The sequence below is a fragment of the Nyctereutes procyonoides genome, unplaced genomic scaffold, assembly GCF_905146905.1.
Source record: "Nyctereutes procyonoides isolate TBG_1078 unplaced genomic scaffold, NYPRO_anot_genome, whole genome shotgun sequence".
NCBI lineage: Eukaryota > Metazoa > Chordata > Mammalia > Carnivora > Canidae > Nyctereutes > Nyctereutes procyonoides.
In genome coordinates this window covers 16,204,618-16,222,461 of record NW_026575125.1, presented here as the reverse complement: position 1 = coordinate 16,222,461, position 17,844 = coordinate 16,204,618, and the positions used below count along the sequence as shown (strand labels likewise).

At 38.7% G+C, this 17,844-nt stretch overlaps 1 protein-coding gene across 4 annotated transcripts in view; it reads left to right on the top strand.

Annotated features, from left to right (window-relative positions):
• Window positions 1-216: 216 nt before the first annotated feature.
• The window catches only part of RPS6KA3 (ribosomal protein S6 kinase A3), a 111,082-nt gene continuing 93,454 nt past the window's right edge, over window positions 217-17,844 (top strand). Inside the window, exon 1 of one of the 4 annotated variants that reach the window (XM_055338222.1) lies at window positions 217-235. Coding sequence is in view for 2 of the 4 variants with exons in the window: in XM_055338225.1 (XP_055194200.1) it covers window positions 611-679 (69 nt within the window). In the remaining 2 variants the exon portion in view is untranslated. Of the gene's footprint in view, window positions 236-580; window positions 680-1,362; window positions 1,384-17,844 lie in introns of those variants that run through there. The other 3 variants (XM_055338225.1, XM_055338224.1, XM_055338219.1) reach the window with 3 other exon arrangements.

Genomic DNA, 17,844 nt, shown 5'->3' with positions numbered 1-17,844 from the left:
GCTCCCACCCTTTAGCTTTCCTTGCCCTTCCCCTTTTCTTTCCCCTGCCGCCCGCCGACGCCCCCAGATCTCTCCGGCTCGCCCTTCCTGAAAGTAGGCGAGGCCCAGAAGCTGAGGTTGGGGCGAGGAAGGAGGGAGGAGCGAAGCGCGGCGGCCGGGGGCGTGTCTTCCCAAGCCCCGCCCCCGGGTGCGCGCGGCGGTGGCGGCAGCGGCCGAGCCTCGCTCTGAGAGACAGGTATCGCTTAGGCGCCATGTTGTGAGCGGAAGTGGGGGAGCGCGCGGCCGCCGCTGTTCTGCTGGGAGCGGGCGCGGGAACCGGCGGGGGGGGCGGAGCTGTAGTCCCGGCGGCGGAAGGAGGAGAGGAAGAAAGGGGCGAGACCCGGTGCCCGGCAGCGGCGCGAGGCTCTCGCTCGGCGCGCGGACATCTCCAGCCAGGCGCGCGGCGTTCGAGGGTCGGTGTCGGCGCCGAGCCCTCTCCCGGGCAGCCGGCGCTGGTGCTGCTGCTGCCGCCGCTGCTGCTGTCGTGGGGCTCGGGCGGCGACAGAGCGGGGCCGGCCGCGGGGCGGGCGGGGAGGGAGGAGGCGGTGAAGGCGGCGGGCCGGGGGGGAAGATGCCGCTGGCGCAGCTGGCGGACCCGTGGCAGAAGATGGCTGTGGAGAGCCCGTCCGACAGCGCTGAGGTGAGTGCTGCCGGGCGGCCGGGGGCTGGCGCGCCCCTCCCCTCGCCCCCGCCGGCCAGCTCCCCTCCCTGGAGCTGGCCACTTGGCCCCTTCCTCTGCTGCTCGCGTCTCGTCTCCCCTCGGTCTGGGATTCCGGTTTGGGTAGTTGGGGTTGGTCTATTTGCCCTTCTGCTCCACCCGCACCCTCACCTCCCCTCCCTCGCTCGGGGGGCTGTGGTGTGGTGGCGCGTAGGGTTTGGAGTGGGCGCTGGGGCTTTGCAAGAAGCCGATTTTAATCAACTTTGCGTGGGGGGACCGGGAAGCGGAGCGGGGGCCGAAGAGGAGTTGGGAAGTTTGGCCCTGCCTGCTTGGGGGCTTCCCTGGACCCTGGCGACTTTGGAGTGTAAGGGAGGGGTATGGATTGGGTTCACTGGGGAGCAGGGACTCCCGAGTCCGGCCAGGGGAGGGAGTTGGTGCTGTGAGTCGGGCGCGCAGGGGCCAGAACGGCCCAAGGCAGGACTGGCGACCTGTGGGGGCTTCGGGTAAGGGGTACAGGACAGCCAAGGGTTTTTGCCTTCCCCCCAGTCTGTCTGCCGCAGCGGTTTCTGCTGGTGCAAAGGAGAAAGTGGAAGCCTGAGATCCTCCCCCCTCCCCCATTTCTGAGGTCGCTGAGCTCGAGGACCCCAGTCCCTAGGAGCTTTAACCTGAGTTTCCTGTCCATGGAGGTGAGAGGGTGATGTTCAAGGCGATCATTACCGCCCTAAAGGGCTTTCAGGTTTTCTTCCCCCGGGATCTATTCGATGACGGTCCCTGAGACACCTAACCGAGTGCCAAAAACCCAAACAATATACCCAAACACGGCAAAACAATTTCCCCGGACACAGCCTAGCATCGAGCTTTCGCAGCCGTCCCTGTCCCAGAACCAACTTGGGGTCTGCGAAAATAATCCAGACAAGACCCATTCCAGGGCATCAGCGCTCCTCTCCGAAGTGGAAAATCAATTCCTGATGGTGGCACGTCTGTGATTCTCCCTTCTTGACTTTTTGCTATCTTCTATCCCCTCAGCGGACTTTGGGGTATTACAGGATGATAGCCTGCGTGTGTGTAATAGTTAGTGAGTGACCCCATTTCTGGAAAGCATGACTGAAACGCGGGGGTGGAATGGGGCAGGCTCTGATGAGTGGTGTACTTGGCGGCAGCCGCTGCCCTGCCGGCCTCCGCAGTGTGAGAGGTGGATAGGGTTACTGGTTACGTCAGTAAGACCGAGGCTCAGTTTGATCTGAGATGCGGGACACTTGCATTCTCGGGTATAATGGAGGGGGAGGGGAGTCAGTTCAAATCGCTTTTCAATTTTTTCCTAGTCACCTCCACCCATTGCTGTATAAAATGTTTACTTGCTCTCCTTAACGTGAGCAGAGTTGTAATAGTGCTTACGGCTGGTACTTAGTATTTTGTGACTTGGATCATATTTTTAAAATCTAAGCTAAACGCTGCTCTTCAATGGAAAAGATATTGATAGATGTTTTCTAAATATTTTTAAAAAGGAAATCACGTTTTTAACACTAGCAGGATTACATTTAAATTTTTATTAGCCTGTTTAATACTATCGATGTATTATAAGGAAATTGAATTTAAAATGTTTTATCATCCTTTGAATGGATAGTATGGAAATTAGTATGCAAACGGACTCTTTTCATTCATTTTTTCCTTCAGATTTATTTGCATTGAGTAATATAGCTAAAAGGTTTATAAAATATGTTCTCAAAGTGCTGACCTTGTGAAAAGAAATTGAATTGCTTTGAACCTGATTGTTCCATGCAAACGGTAACATTTGCAACTCATAATCAGTCCACATTTCTGCTTGGCACGTATCAATGTGTTAAAAAATCATTTAAAATTCCACCTTATCTTTTTTCTACATAGCATACATTTGGATAAGGAAGGCACAAAACTGATATTTATTTAGCACTTACTATATGCCAAATACTGTGGTACATGCTATTTCATTTTATCCTTCTTATGACCCAACAGAGTAGGATTGTGATCCTCATTATTACAGTTTAAGAAACGGAATATCTGAAGTTAAGGGCACAAAGATTATAAATAGTAAACGACAGAGCCATAACTCAAAGCCGAGTGGGTATAATTCATGTGCTTTGCTTTATATTAAGGTAGCTGCTTCAGATCCTTTGTGGAAAAATTCAGGGTATAAATAAATAAGCCAGTAGTTGGAGGTCATGTATTTTTCAGAAACAGTTATGGTATTATAAGTGATCGCACTTGTTAAAGCCTAGTTATTTCAGTTACTGTCATGGTTTCCAGAACCTGGCAGATAGGATTCTACAACTTGCCATTTTCAAAGAATTTTCTTGATATTCTGGCATAAGATATGTCACAGGGAGCTGGAGTTGCCTAAATTAATTTTTAAAAGATTTTTTAATGGCCTTTAGATATTTTGTTGCCTTTGGTGGTTCATCTGTTTCAAGTAAATTACTTCTGATACAATTTTGGAAATTGAAGCCAACAAGGAAAAGGTTGAGAATTTTCATTCAGAAGTCTAATATTGAACTTCATATTATGTCTGCTATTATGCCATCTCCTCCCCAGTAAGTTCTTAATAGAAAGTAATTATATTTTACCAGAATAAAGTCATTTTTTGAAAGATATTTACTTGAGTAAATTCATCAAAATTTTTTCTTTCTGGGCTAAAAGGTGTCAGGGTTGGTCTCTATAGAGATTTACATTTGTGGTCTGATTCCTAGTAGATTGTGAAATCTTGAAAGCAGAGCCTTTTTTTCCTTTGTATTCTCAGCACTTAACACAGTGCCTGGCACATATATATTATGAATCCAATAGACATCCACTGAGTGAATTATGGTTAGGAATAGGGTGATTATCAATGTTACTTCTGTTCTAATCATTTTAATCTTACATTGAAATATGAGCAATCTTAAAAACCTGAGTACCTCACCGAAAATACAAGGCAGTTCTTCATTCCTTTACATAGCCTTCCTGCTTTAAGACCTCACATGGGTCTCATGGTGCTCAAAACAAAAAAACCCTTGTGGTTAACTCAAACATGGGTCAGAACATGATAGGCTAGAACTAGGCCAAATGTTTAAAGAAGCAAATTTAGGATAATAAAGGAAGTACTATGTAAGCAGTCAAGGTTAGTACAAGATTAAAAACAAAATAGTGTCCTAAATAGTCTAGGTGAATTCACAACTCTTTAGTGAGTTATTTAAAGATGCTAGTATGTTTTTGAGTGTCTGACGGTTTAGGAGACAGATATCAAGGAATTGTGACTATTCTGTAAATTCCTTGCCACTGCTGTCAGAGATAACATTTACTAGATCATAAGCCTGACCTAAAGTGACACTTTTTCTAAGTTTTCAATAAAGGATAAATGATAGTAAATGTAAATAAGAACAATTTTAATTAATTTAACCTTAATATACTTAAGGTTATTTTTGCTTTATAGAAATGTGCTGTATAAAAATAGCCACCTTGAATTGTTTTAAATAGCAAGTACCCATAATGCATTAAAATATTAATTATATAAATATTTTCTTTATAAAAAATGAGACCCTTGTGTTGGAAACCATATTCAGTGAATGTGCATCCATTTTTATCTTCAAAGATTGTGTTGGATTCTGGAGTATTTCTACTATATTGATATTAGTTTTCTTATTTTTATCTGTAGGGAAATACATTCTATTAAAGTATGATCATTGATTTTGAAAAATGTTTTATTAAGTTTCTTTTCCTTTTCCTGTTTCATTTCTATCACCTTTCAGGTTTTTTTCTTTCCCCCAAGTGAAGATCTGAGGAGAGGACAGGTATTGTTACATGTCAACTGTCAATAGTAACTGTGACACATTACTGAGCACTTCATTGTTTTCAGTGATTATGATATTATAAGATGTCAGTTTTTGTTCAACTAAAATTTAGGAAAAGTTTGCTTTTTTTGCAGCTCTTCCTATACTAATTGGATTGATCCAAAATGTGAAACTTCTTTGGTACATTTAAATTTTAAGATAAAGAGATAAACCTAAAGAAACAAGTATAGGCAGACTTTGCCTTTTCTTTAGTATGTTTCTGGAAATTAAAATGAGTATATCCTATTTTTATTTAAGGAGACTGGCATAATTGGGATGTGCACTCTTGACCAAGGACATGATAATTGGTGAATTATAGATAAAAAATATAGCAGATCATTTATCAGAAGTCTGAATTGCAGAATTGTAAAGATTTTTAAAAAAATTTATCACACACTAAAAAATTCATACCATTGTGATCATTGACAAGATTTGCTCTAGAGTTCCATACTCAGGGACATGTGATATAGCAGGCTGTGAATGTTGGGTGATGTCAAGGGCGCCAGTTGCCCAGTGCAGACTGGATGCTTTAGACCCAGTGATCCAGATTACAGTGTACAACAGTGACATTTTGGTGGTCCCTTGGTAATGCATGAGTGTTATAGAGCTCAGTTGTTTATGTGTTTTGATGGATAACAAGTTTTAAAGCATTGGAATGCAATTGTGCAAATCTATATTATACATGCAATTCCCCGATTCACATAATAGAAAATAAAAACAACCAACTGCAGTTTTATATTTGGCATTAAATGTCTTCTTCTACCCCACTTCAGATTTGATAGTTTCCTGTGTCACTAATCTGGAACAATTAGCAGATCTCACATATTCCAGCTTATCAATTTAATACCAACTGGCATAAAAACAAAGATAAAACAACTGTAAATGTTAGTTGTTGTAAAATGTGTAGAGTTAAAAAAAACACAAATATATGCATTTTTTGAAACAGATTGAGGATAAAATGTATCCATTTAAGACAACTATTATTTTATACATTTGGCCTATTTTAAGCAAACACATTAGTTACTAGCAATTCAATATTTCAGTTTTACTTACCTCCTTAAAATTTAGAAGGTACTTTGTAAGATAATTTGGATGTATGGCAAAGTGTTGGAGCCATAAAGACCTGGGTTTGACTCCTGGCTCTGCCACTTAATAATTTAGTGATCTTATGCAAGTTGGTTAATGTCTCTATGCTTCAACATTCTAATCTGTAAGATAGGGATGAAATAATACCTACCTCATAGGGTTGTGGTGAGAATTAAGTGAAATGATAATATATGTAAAGTATGTGGTTCAGTGCATGGTTTAAGTGTCTAATAAATAATATAATGAATCTAACAGAATTGTGTGAGGAAGTTCTGTGTTTTTCCTCTGGGGTAATTTTTTCAGAATCAAGCAGAACAATTAAAAGTGATTTGTTTGATTGATCTGTTTAAACAGCCATTATTATATCTGAATATAATTATAAGGATAAGGTAAATGCGAATCTCTTGAATCTGTCCCTTTTTGTATTGTTCCCCTCTTCAATATCATCTTTAAAGAGGAAAAACAAAGAACGTTTGAAGAATATGTGTGGAAGAAGGAAGAAAGCAAAGTTAATGTTCACATTTCGACATTGGTCAAATTGGAAGGCATCTCACAGTCCATGGCATGCGATTGTTTAATTTGCAGTGTTTCTTTCCCCTTAGGGATATATAATAGTATATTTTACACATGATAGTGTCTTACGATTGGTGAAAGCTGGTGTATCCTAGATGTCAACTTCTTGAAGGAAGTATGTCCTTGAAGAAATGGATAAAGTCAATATATAGTGTTAATAAGTAGAATTTTAACTTACTTTCTCTAAAACATACCAAAACAAAATGTGCACACCTTTTTATATTTTAGGATCAGTCCTATTAATTTCACTTTTAGGGACAGAAATTAATATGGCACACCTTCCTCCCCATTACTCTAAATACATTTGTTTTGGTTATTTGAATATGCCACAAGTGACTGGGTTTTCCTGTCTAGAAATAAAATCCTTTGGATTTGGTCTTTTATGGTGGTATTTGTACTTAAAGAACTTGAAATATGATATACAGTATTTTTAACTGAGAAGTCTCTGGAAATGTTAAAGATGTATCTATGCCCCAGCAACCATCTCTGTCATGCAAAAACAAAAACGAAACAAAGGAGTGTAACATAATCAAATACATATGGCAGTTATAGAGGTAAACAGTATTTGGCCAATGTCTTTACCTCATAACTTCTTAGAACTTTTAAGATGATATTTGTACATGATGAATCTGCAAAAAAGATATATAGCCCACATCATTTGAGACTTCATGTCAGAACCCTTTTTTTCAACCATCTATTGAAGTCTCAAAGGACACAGGTGCTTTGCAGAACAGTTTGGACACTCTGATAACTATAGTAACATGATCCAGTATTGCCTGCAAATGAGCTGTTATGTTTAATTGTATCAAAGCTTTTTTTTATGTCAAGAATTTTTCATTTTGAATTGAAATCTTTTACATTGTACAATTCTCCATCTTTTTTAAAGATTTTATTTATTTATTCATGAGAGACAGAGAGAGAGAGAGGCAGAGACCCAAGCAGAGGGAAAAGCAGGCTCCATGCAGGGAGCCAGATGTGGGACTTGATCCCGGAACTCCAGGATCATGCCCTGGGCCAAAGGCAGGCACCAAACCGCTGAGCCACCCAGGGATCCCCCAATTCTCCATCTTATAATGGACTAGACATTTAAATATAAAAATTTATTTTTTTAATATTTATTTGAGAGACACAGAGCAAGAGAGAGCATGAACTGGGGGGAGGGGGAAGGGGCAGAGGATAAGGGAGAAACAGACTCCCCACTGAGCAGGGAGCCCAACAAGAGGGCTAGATCCCAGGACTCTGGGATCATGACTTGAGCTGAAGGCAGACGCTTAACCAACTGAGCCACCCAAGTGCCCCTAAATATGATTTAAATGAAAGTTTAAAATAACTTAAACTTTTTATCCCCTATTCTGAAAATTAATGGTCATATTCTACCTTAATATCAAGCTAATTGCCTCTGTTAAGTGGCTCGTACATTGACTTGCTCTGTAATTTATATCTCAAATTCATAATTTTTAAAAACTCTTTTATCATTTGGAAACTTTATGTTGCCATCAATCTGCCTATCTCTCCCACTCTTTTTAAATTAATCGCTTCTAACTCACAGTTACTAGAAAATATATAGGATTACTGATATTTTGATAGTCATTTTTAACTTGGGAACCTTGTTACTCCATCTTAAAAAAGTTTACACTCGCAGCTTACCAAATAATCTAAAAGAGCATCCTCACCGTTTTTGTGATCTCTGCTCATTGTATACACATACCTCTGGGGCCAAGGGTGTTTGGACATATTACCTATTAATAACAGTGTTTTATGCTTCAACATAGAGTGACCAAATGGCTCAATTACTGGCATTACCTACTCTGCATATTTACCTTCCTTTCTGGAAAGTATCAACTAGAAAGGAATGTGAATAAACTAAAGAACAGGCCTACAAAACAGAAAGCTAGCCTACTGCCCCACCTGGAGTCAGGTCTCCACATTGTCTTTGGAGGGTTTTTTCCCCATGAAATAGTGCTAGTTTCCTGACTGTTAGCTACCCTATATTTGTGTGTAAATCCAAAAGCGCTTTTATACTTCCTGTCATTCTTTTCCTTTATTAGTATAAATAGAATTACAGCAGTAGCATAACTTGTCAGGTTTCCCAATATTCACTAATATACCCATTTTAAGGTATATTATATACCTTAAAAACTAGTTATGTTTAACCCACCATGTAAATTGATTTTTATAATCTTCTGTATAATGATGATCTCATCTTCAAACTTGACCTGGTCATCTAGATTTCTGTGAGCTTGCCTCTAATCCTGTGGTCCACAAAGCTTGTTATAGGAAACTTGGTTCAGTCATTTGATATGTGTTAGAAGCAGATGTTAAATTGATAGCCTGAAGCAAAAGATGATTTTGACATAATAGATTGAAGTATGTCTCACATACAATGTTTTGGTAGAAAACTCTCCAGAAATCTTGTAGAACCTATACTAAAAACTTCAGATATTCTAATTTTTTACATTTAGGAGCCCTGAAAATAAGATAAAATAATAGTAAAGATTAACTTTAAAAAAAACCCATAACTTCTAGATCGTCATTGTTCAGTAGCTACTAGCCACACATGGCTATGGAGCACTTGAAATGTGGCTAGTGTGGCTGAGGAATTGAACTTTAAATTTAATTTGAACTATTTTAAATTTAAATAGTCACCTGTGGCTATTGGCTGCCACATTCAACAGCACAGTTCTAGATTATAGGATTAGTACAAATTGAACTTTTTTTCCTATACTGGTGTTTTTCAGCTTTGCTTTGTTATTTGTATTTTGAAATTAGTGGCTAAAGCTTTTTCTTTCTTTCTTTTTTCTTTTTTTTTTTTGTACAATTTTTTTCTCTGAGCTAGGTGTCGTCAGAGTCCACACCACTACCATCTTGCCTGTGGTGGTGCGTTAGTTTCCTTTTTTTTTAAGATTTTATTTATTTATTTATTCATGAGAGATACAGACAGAGAGAGAGACAGAGACACAGGCAGAGGGAGAAGCAGGCTCCATGCAGGGAGTCCCACGTGGGACTCAATCCCGGGACTCCAGGATCACACCCCGGGCTGCAGGCGGCGCTAAACCTCCGCGCCACCAGGGCTGCCTGCTAAAGCTTTTTCTAAATGAAAGAATATTTACTATACTTTTTCAAATTATGTTTAACCAGCTTTGTTTTGTTCTTCACCTACCCTGAAGATTTTTATAAACCCTATTACATGGTATGTGCCCCTCAAATCACCATTCTGCACTTTCTACACTTTTGCTAGCTTTCTAGTGACATTTCTCATTCAATGATAACACCAAGGACTGGGGAAATTTAGCTATCAAAAAATGTTGCATTTTGTTAACTATGCTGTGCTAATTAATACTGGAAAAGTGGATTGATACATCTTGTAGATTAGCATTTACTGAATGTCCTCTGTAACTAGACACTGTTTATATCAACTTGAATGAGGTAGACATAATTCTTCTCAACCTACAGATAGGGAAGCTAAAGCCTGGAAAGGTTGAATAAGCTGCTCATGGTTGCACAACTAGTTAGTAGAGGAGGCAGGAATCAAACCCTAGTCTCAGATTGCAAATTTCACTGATTTTCTGCTAAACTGCCATGCTTGAGTTGAGAACAGCATGTAGGTGAGTGACTCATTCTAGATGAAATCTCTTACAGGGGAGAAAGCTTCTCTGTGGTTTGCATGAGAAGATATTTTTATGGGAATGTATAGGTAGAGTTAGAAAATGAAATCGATTCTACTCTCCAAATACATTGTGGGTTAAATAGGTTTTTGTGAGCTGGCCTGAGAAATGGTGTTTGTAACATTGTATGACATAATGTTTTGGGATTTCTAAACAGGTGTCTTACATGTGAACATTTGAAACAAAAACTATAGTATTTGGAAAAGGGGAGGGGGCTGTCCAGATAATAGTTAACAGTCTTCATAAAGTAGTCGTCAGGTGTGTGCTTGGGTAACTGTGTTCTGTTTTTGAATTGCTGCTTATTAAATCATTACCTCTTTATATTTGCATCTCTTTAGAAAAATCTATTTGACACTCCCTCAAAGTGTCAGAAAATAGGATCTGAGTCAACCTGAAAAAGTTACCAGTTATCTTGCTACAGTATAAGAAAAGGAAACTTAAAGTTTACACGGTCATTGGTGGGTTTTTTTTTTCCTGTTTAGGTTAAATAGCCTTAATTAATCATTTTTTAAATTGAGATATGATTTACATACCACAGAATTCACTCTTGTATACAATTCAGTGGGTTTTAGTATATTCACAAGGTTCTGCAACCATCACCATTATCTAATTCCAGAACATTTTCATCAGCCCAAAAATAAATCCCATACTCATTAGCAGTCATCCCTATTCCTTCCTTCCCCCAGCCCCTGGCAACCAGTAATCTACTTTCTCTGTAGATTACTTATTCTGGACATTTCATATTAATGGAATCATATAATATGTGGACTTTGTGTCTGACCTCATTCATTTAACAATGTTTTCAAAGTTCATCCATGTTATATCTTGTATCAGTGCTTCATTTTTATGGCTAATATTTTACTGTATAGCTACACCACATTTTGTTTATCCATTTATCAGTTCGTGGACATTGGGGTTGTTTCCGCTTTTTGGCTATGGTAAATAATGCTGCAATGAATATTTTGTATTAAGTTTTTATGTGAACATATGTTTTTTATTCTCTTGGGTATGTACCTATGAGTGGAATTTCTGTGTCATATGGTAAGTCTATGTTTAATATTTTTGAATTACCAACAAATTGTTTTCCAAATTCCTTGAACCATTTTACATTCCCACCAGCAGTGTATGAGGATTCTAGTTTCTCCTTATCCTCATCAACACTTGTTACTGTCTTTTTCATTATAGCCATCATAGTATGTGAGCAGTGGTATCTCATTGTGGTTTTGATTTGCATTTCCCTAATAACCAAGGGTGTTAAGGATCTTTTCATGTGCCTGTTGTCTACTTGTATACATAATTAATTCTTGTGCTTATTTTTTACTGATTTGGAGACTTAAATGGAGTTTTTGCATTAATGCTGTTAATAGAAGATCCTTGTCTATGTTATATTGTATACAGACCTTCCTGGAGTTAAATAGGATTATGTTCCATCATAAGTTGGAAATGCATTTAATGCACCTAACATACTGAGTGTCACAGCTTAGCCTACCTTACCTTTAACATGCTCAGAGCACTTATATTAGCCTAGATTGGGCAAAATCCTCTAACACAAAGCCTATTTTATAACAAAGTGTTGACTAGCTCTTGTAATTTATTTAATACTGTACTGAAAGTGAAAAACAGAATGACTAAGTGTATTGGTTGTTTATCCTCATGATCACATGGCTGACTAAGAGTGCTATTCCTTACCACTTCCCAGCATCATGAGAGAGTATCATACCACCTATTGCTAGCCGGGGAAAAGATAAAAATTCATTGTGGTTTCTACTGGATGACGTTAAATCACTTTTGCACCATTGTAAAGTCAAAAAATTATAAGTCAAACCATCATAAGTCAGGGACTGTACATAGTTCTTTAGAAAACTTAGTTTCAATCTGTGTTTTCAAAAGTTTTTTTTATTTTTATATGTGATAAATTCAAAGTTTTTCCTAGAACTCTGGTTTTCCAAGTGGATCAGTAAAGCCCTATGTTCTTTGGAGATATCTTATGTTACCTCATCACCTGGACCATCCCTTTTCCCAGCCAGAGTAGAGTTTCTAGAGGAACACAACAAAGAGTTAATGTTAATTATAGAAAATTATGGCAAGAAAGCAACTGTTGAAGCAGTGATATTTTTCATTAGAGTCTTCAGTGTTGTTAAACTATTCTATAGTTTCTTATTTAAAGCAAGAGTACAGGAAATAATTGAAGATCAATTAAAACTGTATGTTTAGACTCTCCAAAGTTAAATATAAGTCAATAGATAAATGAATTTTTTTTCAAGAATCCATTTCTTAGGTTCAGTGAGATGTACAGGTGTTTCATTTAAAGAAGTAGGAAAATACAAAACAAAACCTTCTTGCCTCCTTTCCTTCAAGTTCCTGCTGGTTATTGGTATAATTCAAGAGGAATAACTATTACAATGGATGTTGGTAGCAGTAAGGAAGGTTACTTAAAGAGAAAAATATCACAGACAAATTAAAAATAAGATTTCCTGGGGTGCCTAGCTGGCTGGTGGTGGAGCATGTGACTCTTGATCTCAAGGTCATGGGTTCAAGCCCCACATTGGGCATGGAGCCTACTTTAAAAAAAAAAGGATTTCCTTTGGATTATTAAAAAGAGCTCATAAAGGAGTTTTTTTTTTAATTTTATTTATTTTTTATTTGAGGGAAAGAGCACGTGAGAGATAGCATGAACAGGGGGTAGGGGCAGAGAGCGAGAGGAAGAAGCAGGCTCCCTGCTCACCAGGGACTCGCCAGGACTCTGGGATCATGATCTGAGCTGAAGGCAGACGCTCAACCAACTAAGCCACCCAGGCACCCCTATAAATGAATTTTAAAGTGAACTTTTCCCCTTGGCTGTTTGAGTGTGTTGAGGATATTACTAGGTAATGATGAATGAAATATTATTTCCTTTGGAATATTATAGTTTAAAAGTACTGAGGTGGACAGGCAGTTAAATAACATGAAGCAAGCTAAATTAGCCAGGAATGTTACAAATAGATATAATTGGAACTTCAGAAGAAAATTATGATCTATAATGTTACAGCAGTTTTCCATAGTGCATTTTTAAGCATAATGTGGAAGATTAGAAAGTAAATATTATTACCCCTGACACCTAATAAAGTTCCTTTTAAAACACACACACACAAAGCAAATAAATGCTATTTTCAACATGAAAATCACTTAGAGGAGATTTCTGGTTCTCCCAAGTTGAAGGAACCCCATTCCTCTTAGGTCCTCTTTTACAACTAAAACCCTTAAACATAACACCTCAAGTACAGGAACACTCTGAAAGGTGGAAACAAGAAGGCAGACTGCCTACAGATTTTGAGACTCAAAGAATGACACAAATAGTGAGTTCCTTGGGTTATTTTTATTGCTTCCCATATATCTTGGACAGGTCCTGTAAAAGCCTCTGACCTGAATCACCAATAGGCACAGACAAAAGGGGCTCCAAGAAAAGCCTGTTCTCTTTAGCCAAGTGAATCGGGGAAAGGGTAGCCTAACAATAGTAAATCTTTTTGGCAGTCCCTGCCCTACTGCAGCCAAACACCCCCAGAAAAATCCCACCCTACTCCAAAGAAGCAAGTGGCAGTGCTTGAATTCCTCCACTCAGTGATGTTGGCTGGGCAGATCAAGGACCTAAACTCTCATTCCCTGCCTAGCAAAAGCAGACAGCACTTTGATTCCCCCTGCTGGGTGGTTTTGGCAGGTTGGTCAGGAATTTGATTTTCCCTCACTGCCCCCCCTCCATCCCACTACCTGCAGAAGGAAGTGATTCTCTCACTAAGGTACTGTCAGTGGGGTCCAGGAGCCAGTTGAGCCTCCACCCCAATCTGGAAGCAATGAGATTTAACAAGGTGGTATTAGGCAGGGGTAGTCCCCACTAAGCCTTCTCCTGCCCTGAGCCTACACCTTCATCTAAAATCAACAAGGTGGTTGGATGTGGACTAGTCAACTCTGCTTCCCTTCTTTCCTGATGTCATTGGGGCCCAGTGGGTAGCTGAGCCCCCTCCTCCATCTGGCATCTACAAGGCAGAACAAAGTGGTGGATGGCAGGGCTGGTTGGTACTCTACTTCCCCCTCTTCCCTTCCCTGTTAGCTGGGCCCTTAAGGAAGTTGAACTTTCCACTCTACCTTACAGCAAAAAGCAGTGTGAGTCAGCCCTCTGCTTTCTTTCTTTCTTTTGTTTTTTTTTTTTAAGATTTTATTTATTTATTCATGAGAGGCACGGAGGGAAGCAGAGACATAGGTAGAGAGAGAAGCAGACTCCCTGTGGGGAGCCTGATACAGAGCTCAATCCCAGGACCCTGGGATCACAACCCAAGCCAAAGGCAGATACAAAACCACTGAGCCACCCAGGTGCCCCTCTGCTGTCTCCCTGTTGTCAGTGTGATCCATCAGGGAACTGAGCTTGTACCCCTACTCAGAGGCAATGCAATGGTGTGGTACCCCACTTTTACTGGTACCAAGAATGGAGCTGAACTTCCATCTCACTCCTGTTCAGAAAAGCAAGAGTCCTTGTTCCACTTTTGCCAGGGTGGTGTCAGTGGGGCCCAGCAGGAAGTACACATTCACCCTGCCCTTATACTACATCTCAACTAGTAGACTGCCTGCTAAAAAATGATTAAATAGGATCAAGAGTTTTATCTCCAAGATGTCCATTATGCAATTAAAGATCACTGTACTAAAAACCAAGAAAATCACAACATGAATGAGAAAAAAGTCAACAGATACTAACACCAAGATGCTTCAGATGTTGCAATTATCTGACAAGGTTTTTAAAGCAGCCATCATGGGATCCCTGGGTGGCGCAGCAGTTTGACGCCTGCCTTTGGCCCAGGGCGCGATTCTGGAGACCCGGGATCGAATCCCACGTCGGGCTCCCGGTGCATGGAGCCTGCTTCTCCCTCTGCCTATGTCTCTGCCTCTCTCTCTCTCTGACTATCATAAAATAAATAAAAATTAAAAAAAAAATAAAGCAGCCATCATAAAAATGCTTCCATGAGCAATCACAAACACATTTGAATCAAGTTTAAAAAATTGTCTCAGAAAAACAAAAGATATAAAGCAGAATATGGAAACTTTAGAGCTGAAAGATATAGTACCTGAAATAAACAATACATGGCTTAATAGAAAAGTGAAGATAACAGGAAAACTTAAATTTGAAGATAGAGCAACAGAGATTACCTAATTTGAACAACAGAGAAAAGTGAGCCGATTAAAAAAAAAAAAAAGAGTCCTAGGAGCCTGGGGAACATTAACAAGAGATTTATAATGTCCATGTCGTCATAGTCCCAGAAAGTGGAGAAAAAGAGTGGACCTGAAGAAATAATGGCCTATACTTGCCCAATTTGGCAAGAGACAAAATCTACAGATGCAGAAACTGACTGAACCCCAAACAAGATAAACCCAAAATAATCCATGCCCAGACAAATCAAAATCAGGCCTTTGGAAATGAGAGCGTGTTTAATGGGTATGGAGTTTAAATTTTGCAAGATGAAAATGTTTTGGATATTGGTGGCACAACAGTGTAAATATATTTTACATACTGAACTGTACACTAAAAAGTAAGATGGTAAATTTTATGTTGTATTTTACCACAATTTAAAAAAAAACGCTTAATCAAACTAAAAGTAAAGCAAAGAATCTTGAATACAGCTAAAGAGAAATGAGCTACTACATATAAGGGAACAATGATTCAAATGACAACAGATCGTACATTAGAAACCATGGAAGCCAGGATGAAATGCACCATTTTTCAAGTGCTGAAAGAAAAAGATCAGCCCAGAATTCTATACCCAGCAAAAACATCATTCAGGAATGAAGGTACATTCAAAACAGTCTCAGATGAAGGAAGGCTAGGAGAGTTTGTCTATAGCAGATCCTGAAAGAATGACCACAGGTAGTTCTTCAAGCAGAAAGGAAATTTTAGAGGAAGCATCTGGAATATCAAGAGTAAAGGAACAATATGAATTATACACAGTCTTTTCCAGAAAATAGAAGAGGAAATACTTCATAATTCATTTTATGAGGCCAATATTGTCCTTAAACCAGGACCTAAAGACAGTACAGAAAAGAAAGCTATAGACCAGTGTCCCTCAAGAACGTGAACACAGAATCCCCAAAATGCTAGCAAAAGAAATCAAGCAACATATGAAAAGAACTATACACTGTGATGAAATGGATTTTATTCCAAGGATGTAAGACTGGTTCAGTATTTAAAAATCAGTCCGTATAGTCCACCATATTAAAAAGGAAGAAAAATCACATTATATTAATAGTGCAGAAAGTGCATCAAACTGAATTAAACATTCATAGTAAAAACTCATCAAACTAAGAATTCTTTATCAGTTTGATAAAGAATATTTACACACACACACAAACACACAAAGAAAAATCCCACATCATACTTAATGGTGAAAGACTGAATGCTTTTCCCTTAATATCAGGAACAAGACAAGAATGTCCATTCTCACTACTGCTATTCAACATAGTCCTGGAAGTTCTGAACAGTGTAATAGGCAAGAAAAGGAAATAATAAAAGACATACAGATTGGAAAGGAAGAAATAAGACTTTTACAAGTGATTTTGTAAATCCCAAGGGATCTACATAAAACTAGAAATGAGTTCAGAAAAGTTATATGATACAAGAACAGAATAAAAGAATAAATTATATTTCTGTATATTGGCAATGAATGTATGAAAACTTAAATGAAAAACATAGTACCATTTGTAATTGCTCAAAAAATACTTAGGTATGAAACTAACAAAACATGTATAGGATGTGTATGCTGAAACTAAAAGTGCCAATAAAAGAAATCAAAGGTCAAAATCTATGGAAAGGGTCCTGTGTTCATAGATTGAAGACTCAACATATTAAAGATGTCAGTTCTCCCCAAATTCTTCTAAAGGTTTAACACGAGCTTATTCTGAAAGTTATATGGAAAGATAAAGGAACTAAAATATCTAATACAGAAATAAAGTGGAAGGATCCAATTTTAAGACTTACTGTATAGCTTCAGTAATCAAAACTGTGGTATTTTGTGGTATAAATGCACAGGGGTGCCTGGATGGCTCAGTCATTTTGAGTGTCTGACTCTTAATCTCAGCTTAGGTCTTGATCTCAGGGTTGTGAATTCAATATAGAACACAAATAGACCCATACAAGTACAGCCAGTTGATTTTTATCAAAGATGCAAAAGCAATTCAATGGAAGAAGGATAAATGGGCTTTTCAACAGTGGTGCTTGGAACAACTACATATCTGTGGGTAAAGCAACACCTCAACCTCACACCTTATACAAAAACTAATTGAAAATGTATCATGGGGGAATTAACAGTATACTTACCTTGATGAGCAGTAGTAACGTGTAGAATTGTTGAATCACTATACTGTATGCCTGAAACTAATATAACACTGTATGTTAACTGTACTAGATTTAAAATAAAAAATAGGAGAAAACATCTGCTAAAAAGATGCACACACAAAAAACTCAAACAGGAAAATATCATGGATTTAAATGTAAAATATAAAACTTTTAGAATTTAAACCTATTAGAAACTCTTCAGGATATTGGGCTAAATGAAGAATTCTTAGACCAAACACCAAAAACACTATCCATAAAAGAAAAAAATTAGACTTTATCAAAATTCAAAACATTTGCTCTATGAAAACGACCCTGTTAAGGCAATGGAAAGACAAGTAGGTTACAGAATGGGTAAAAATATTTGCAAACCTGTATCTGAGACAGGGCTTGTATTTAGACTATATAAAGAACTCTAAACAGTAACTTAAGGCAAACAATCCATTTAGAAATCTGACAAAAGAGATGAATAGGTATTTCACCAAAGAGGATATATAGATAGCAAATAAGCATATGAAAAGATATCAGCATGGTTAGCTATCAGGGAAATTAAAATCATCATGAGGTATGAGTCCTTGACTTTTGGAAGAGCCAAAATAAAAAATAGTGGGAATTCTGAATGTTGGTGAGGATGTG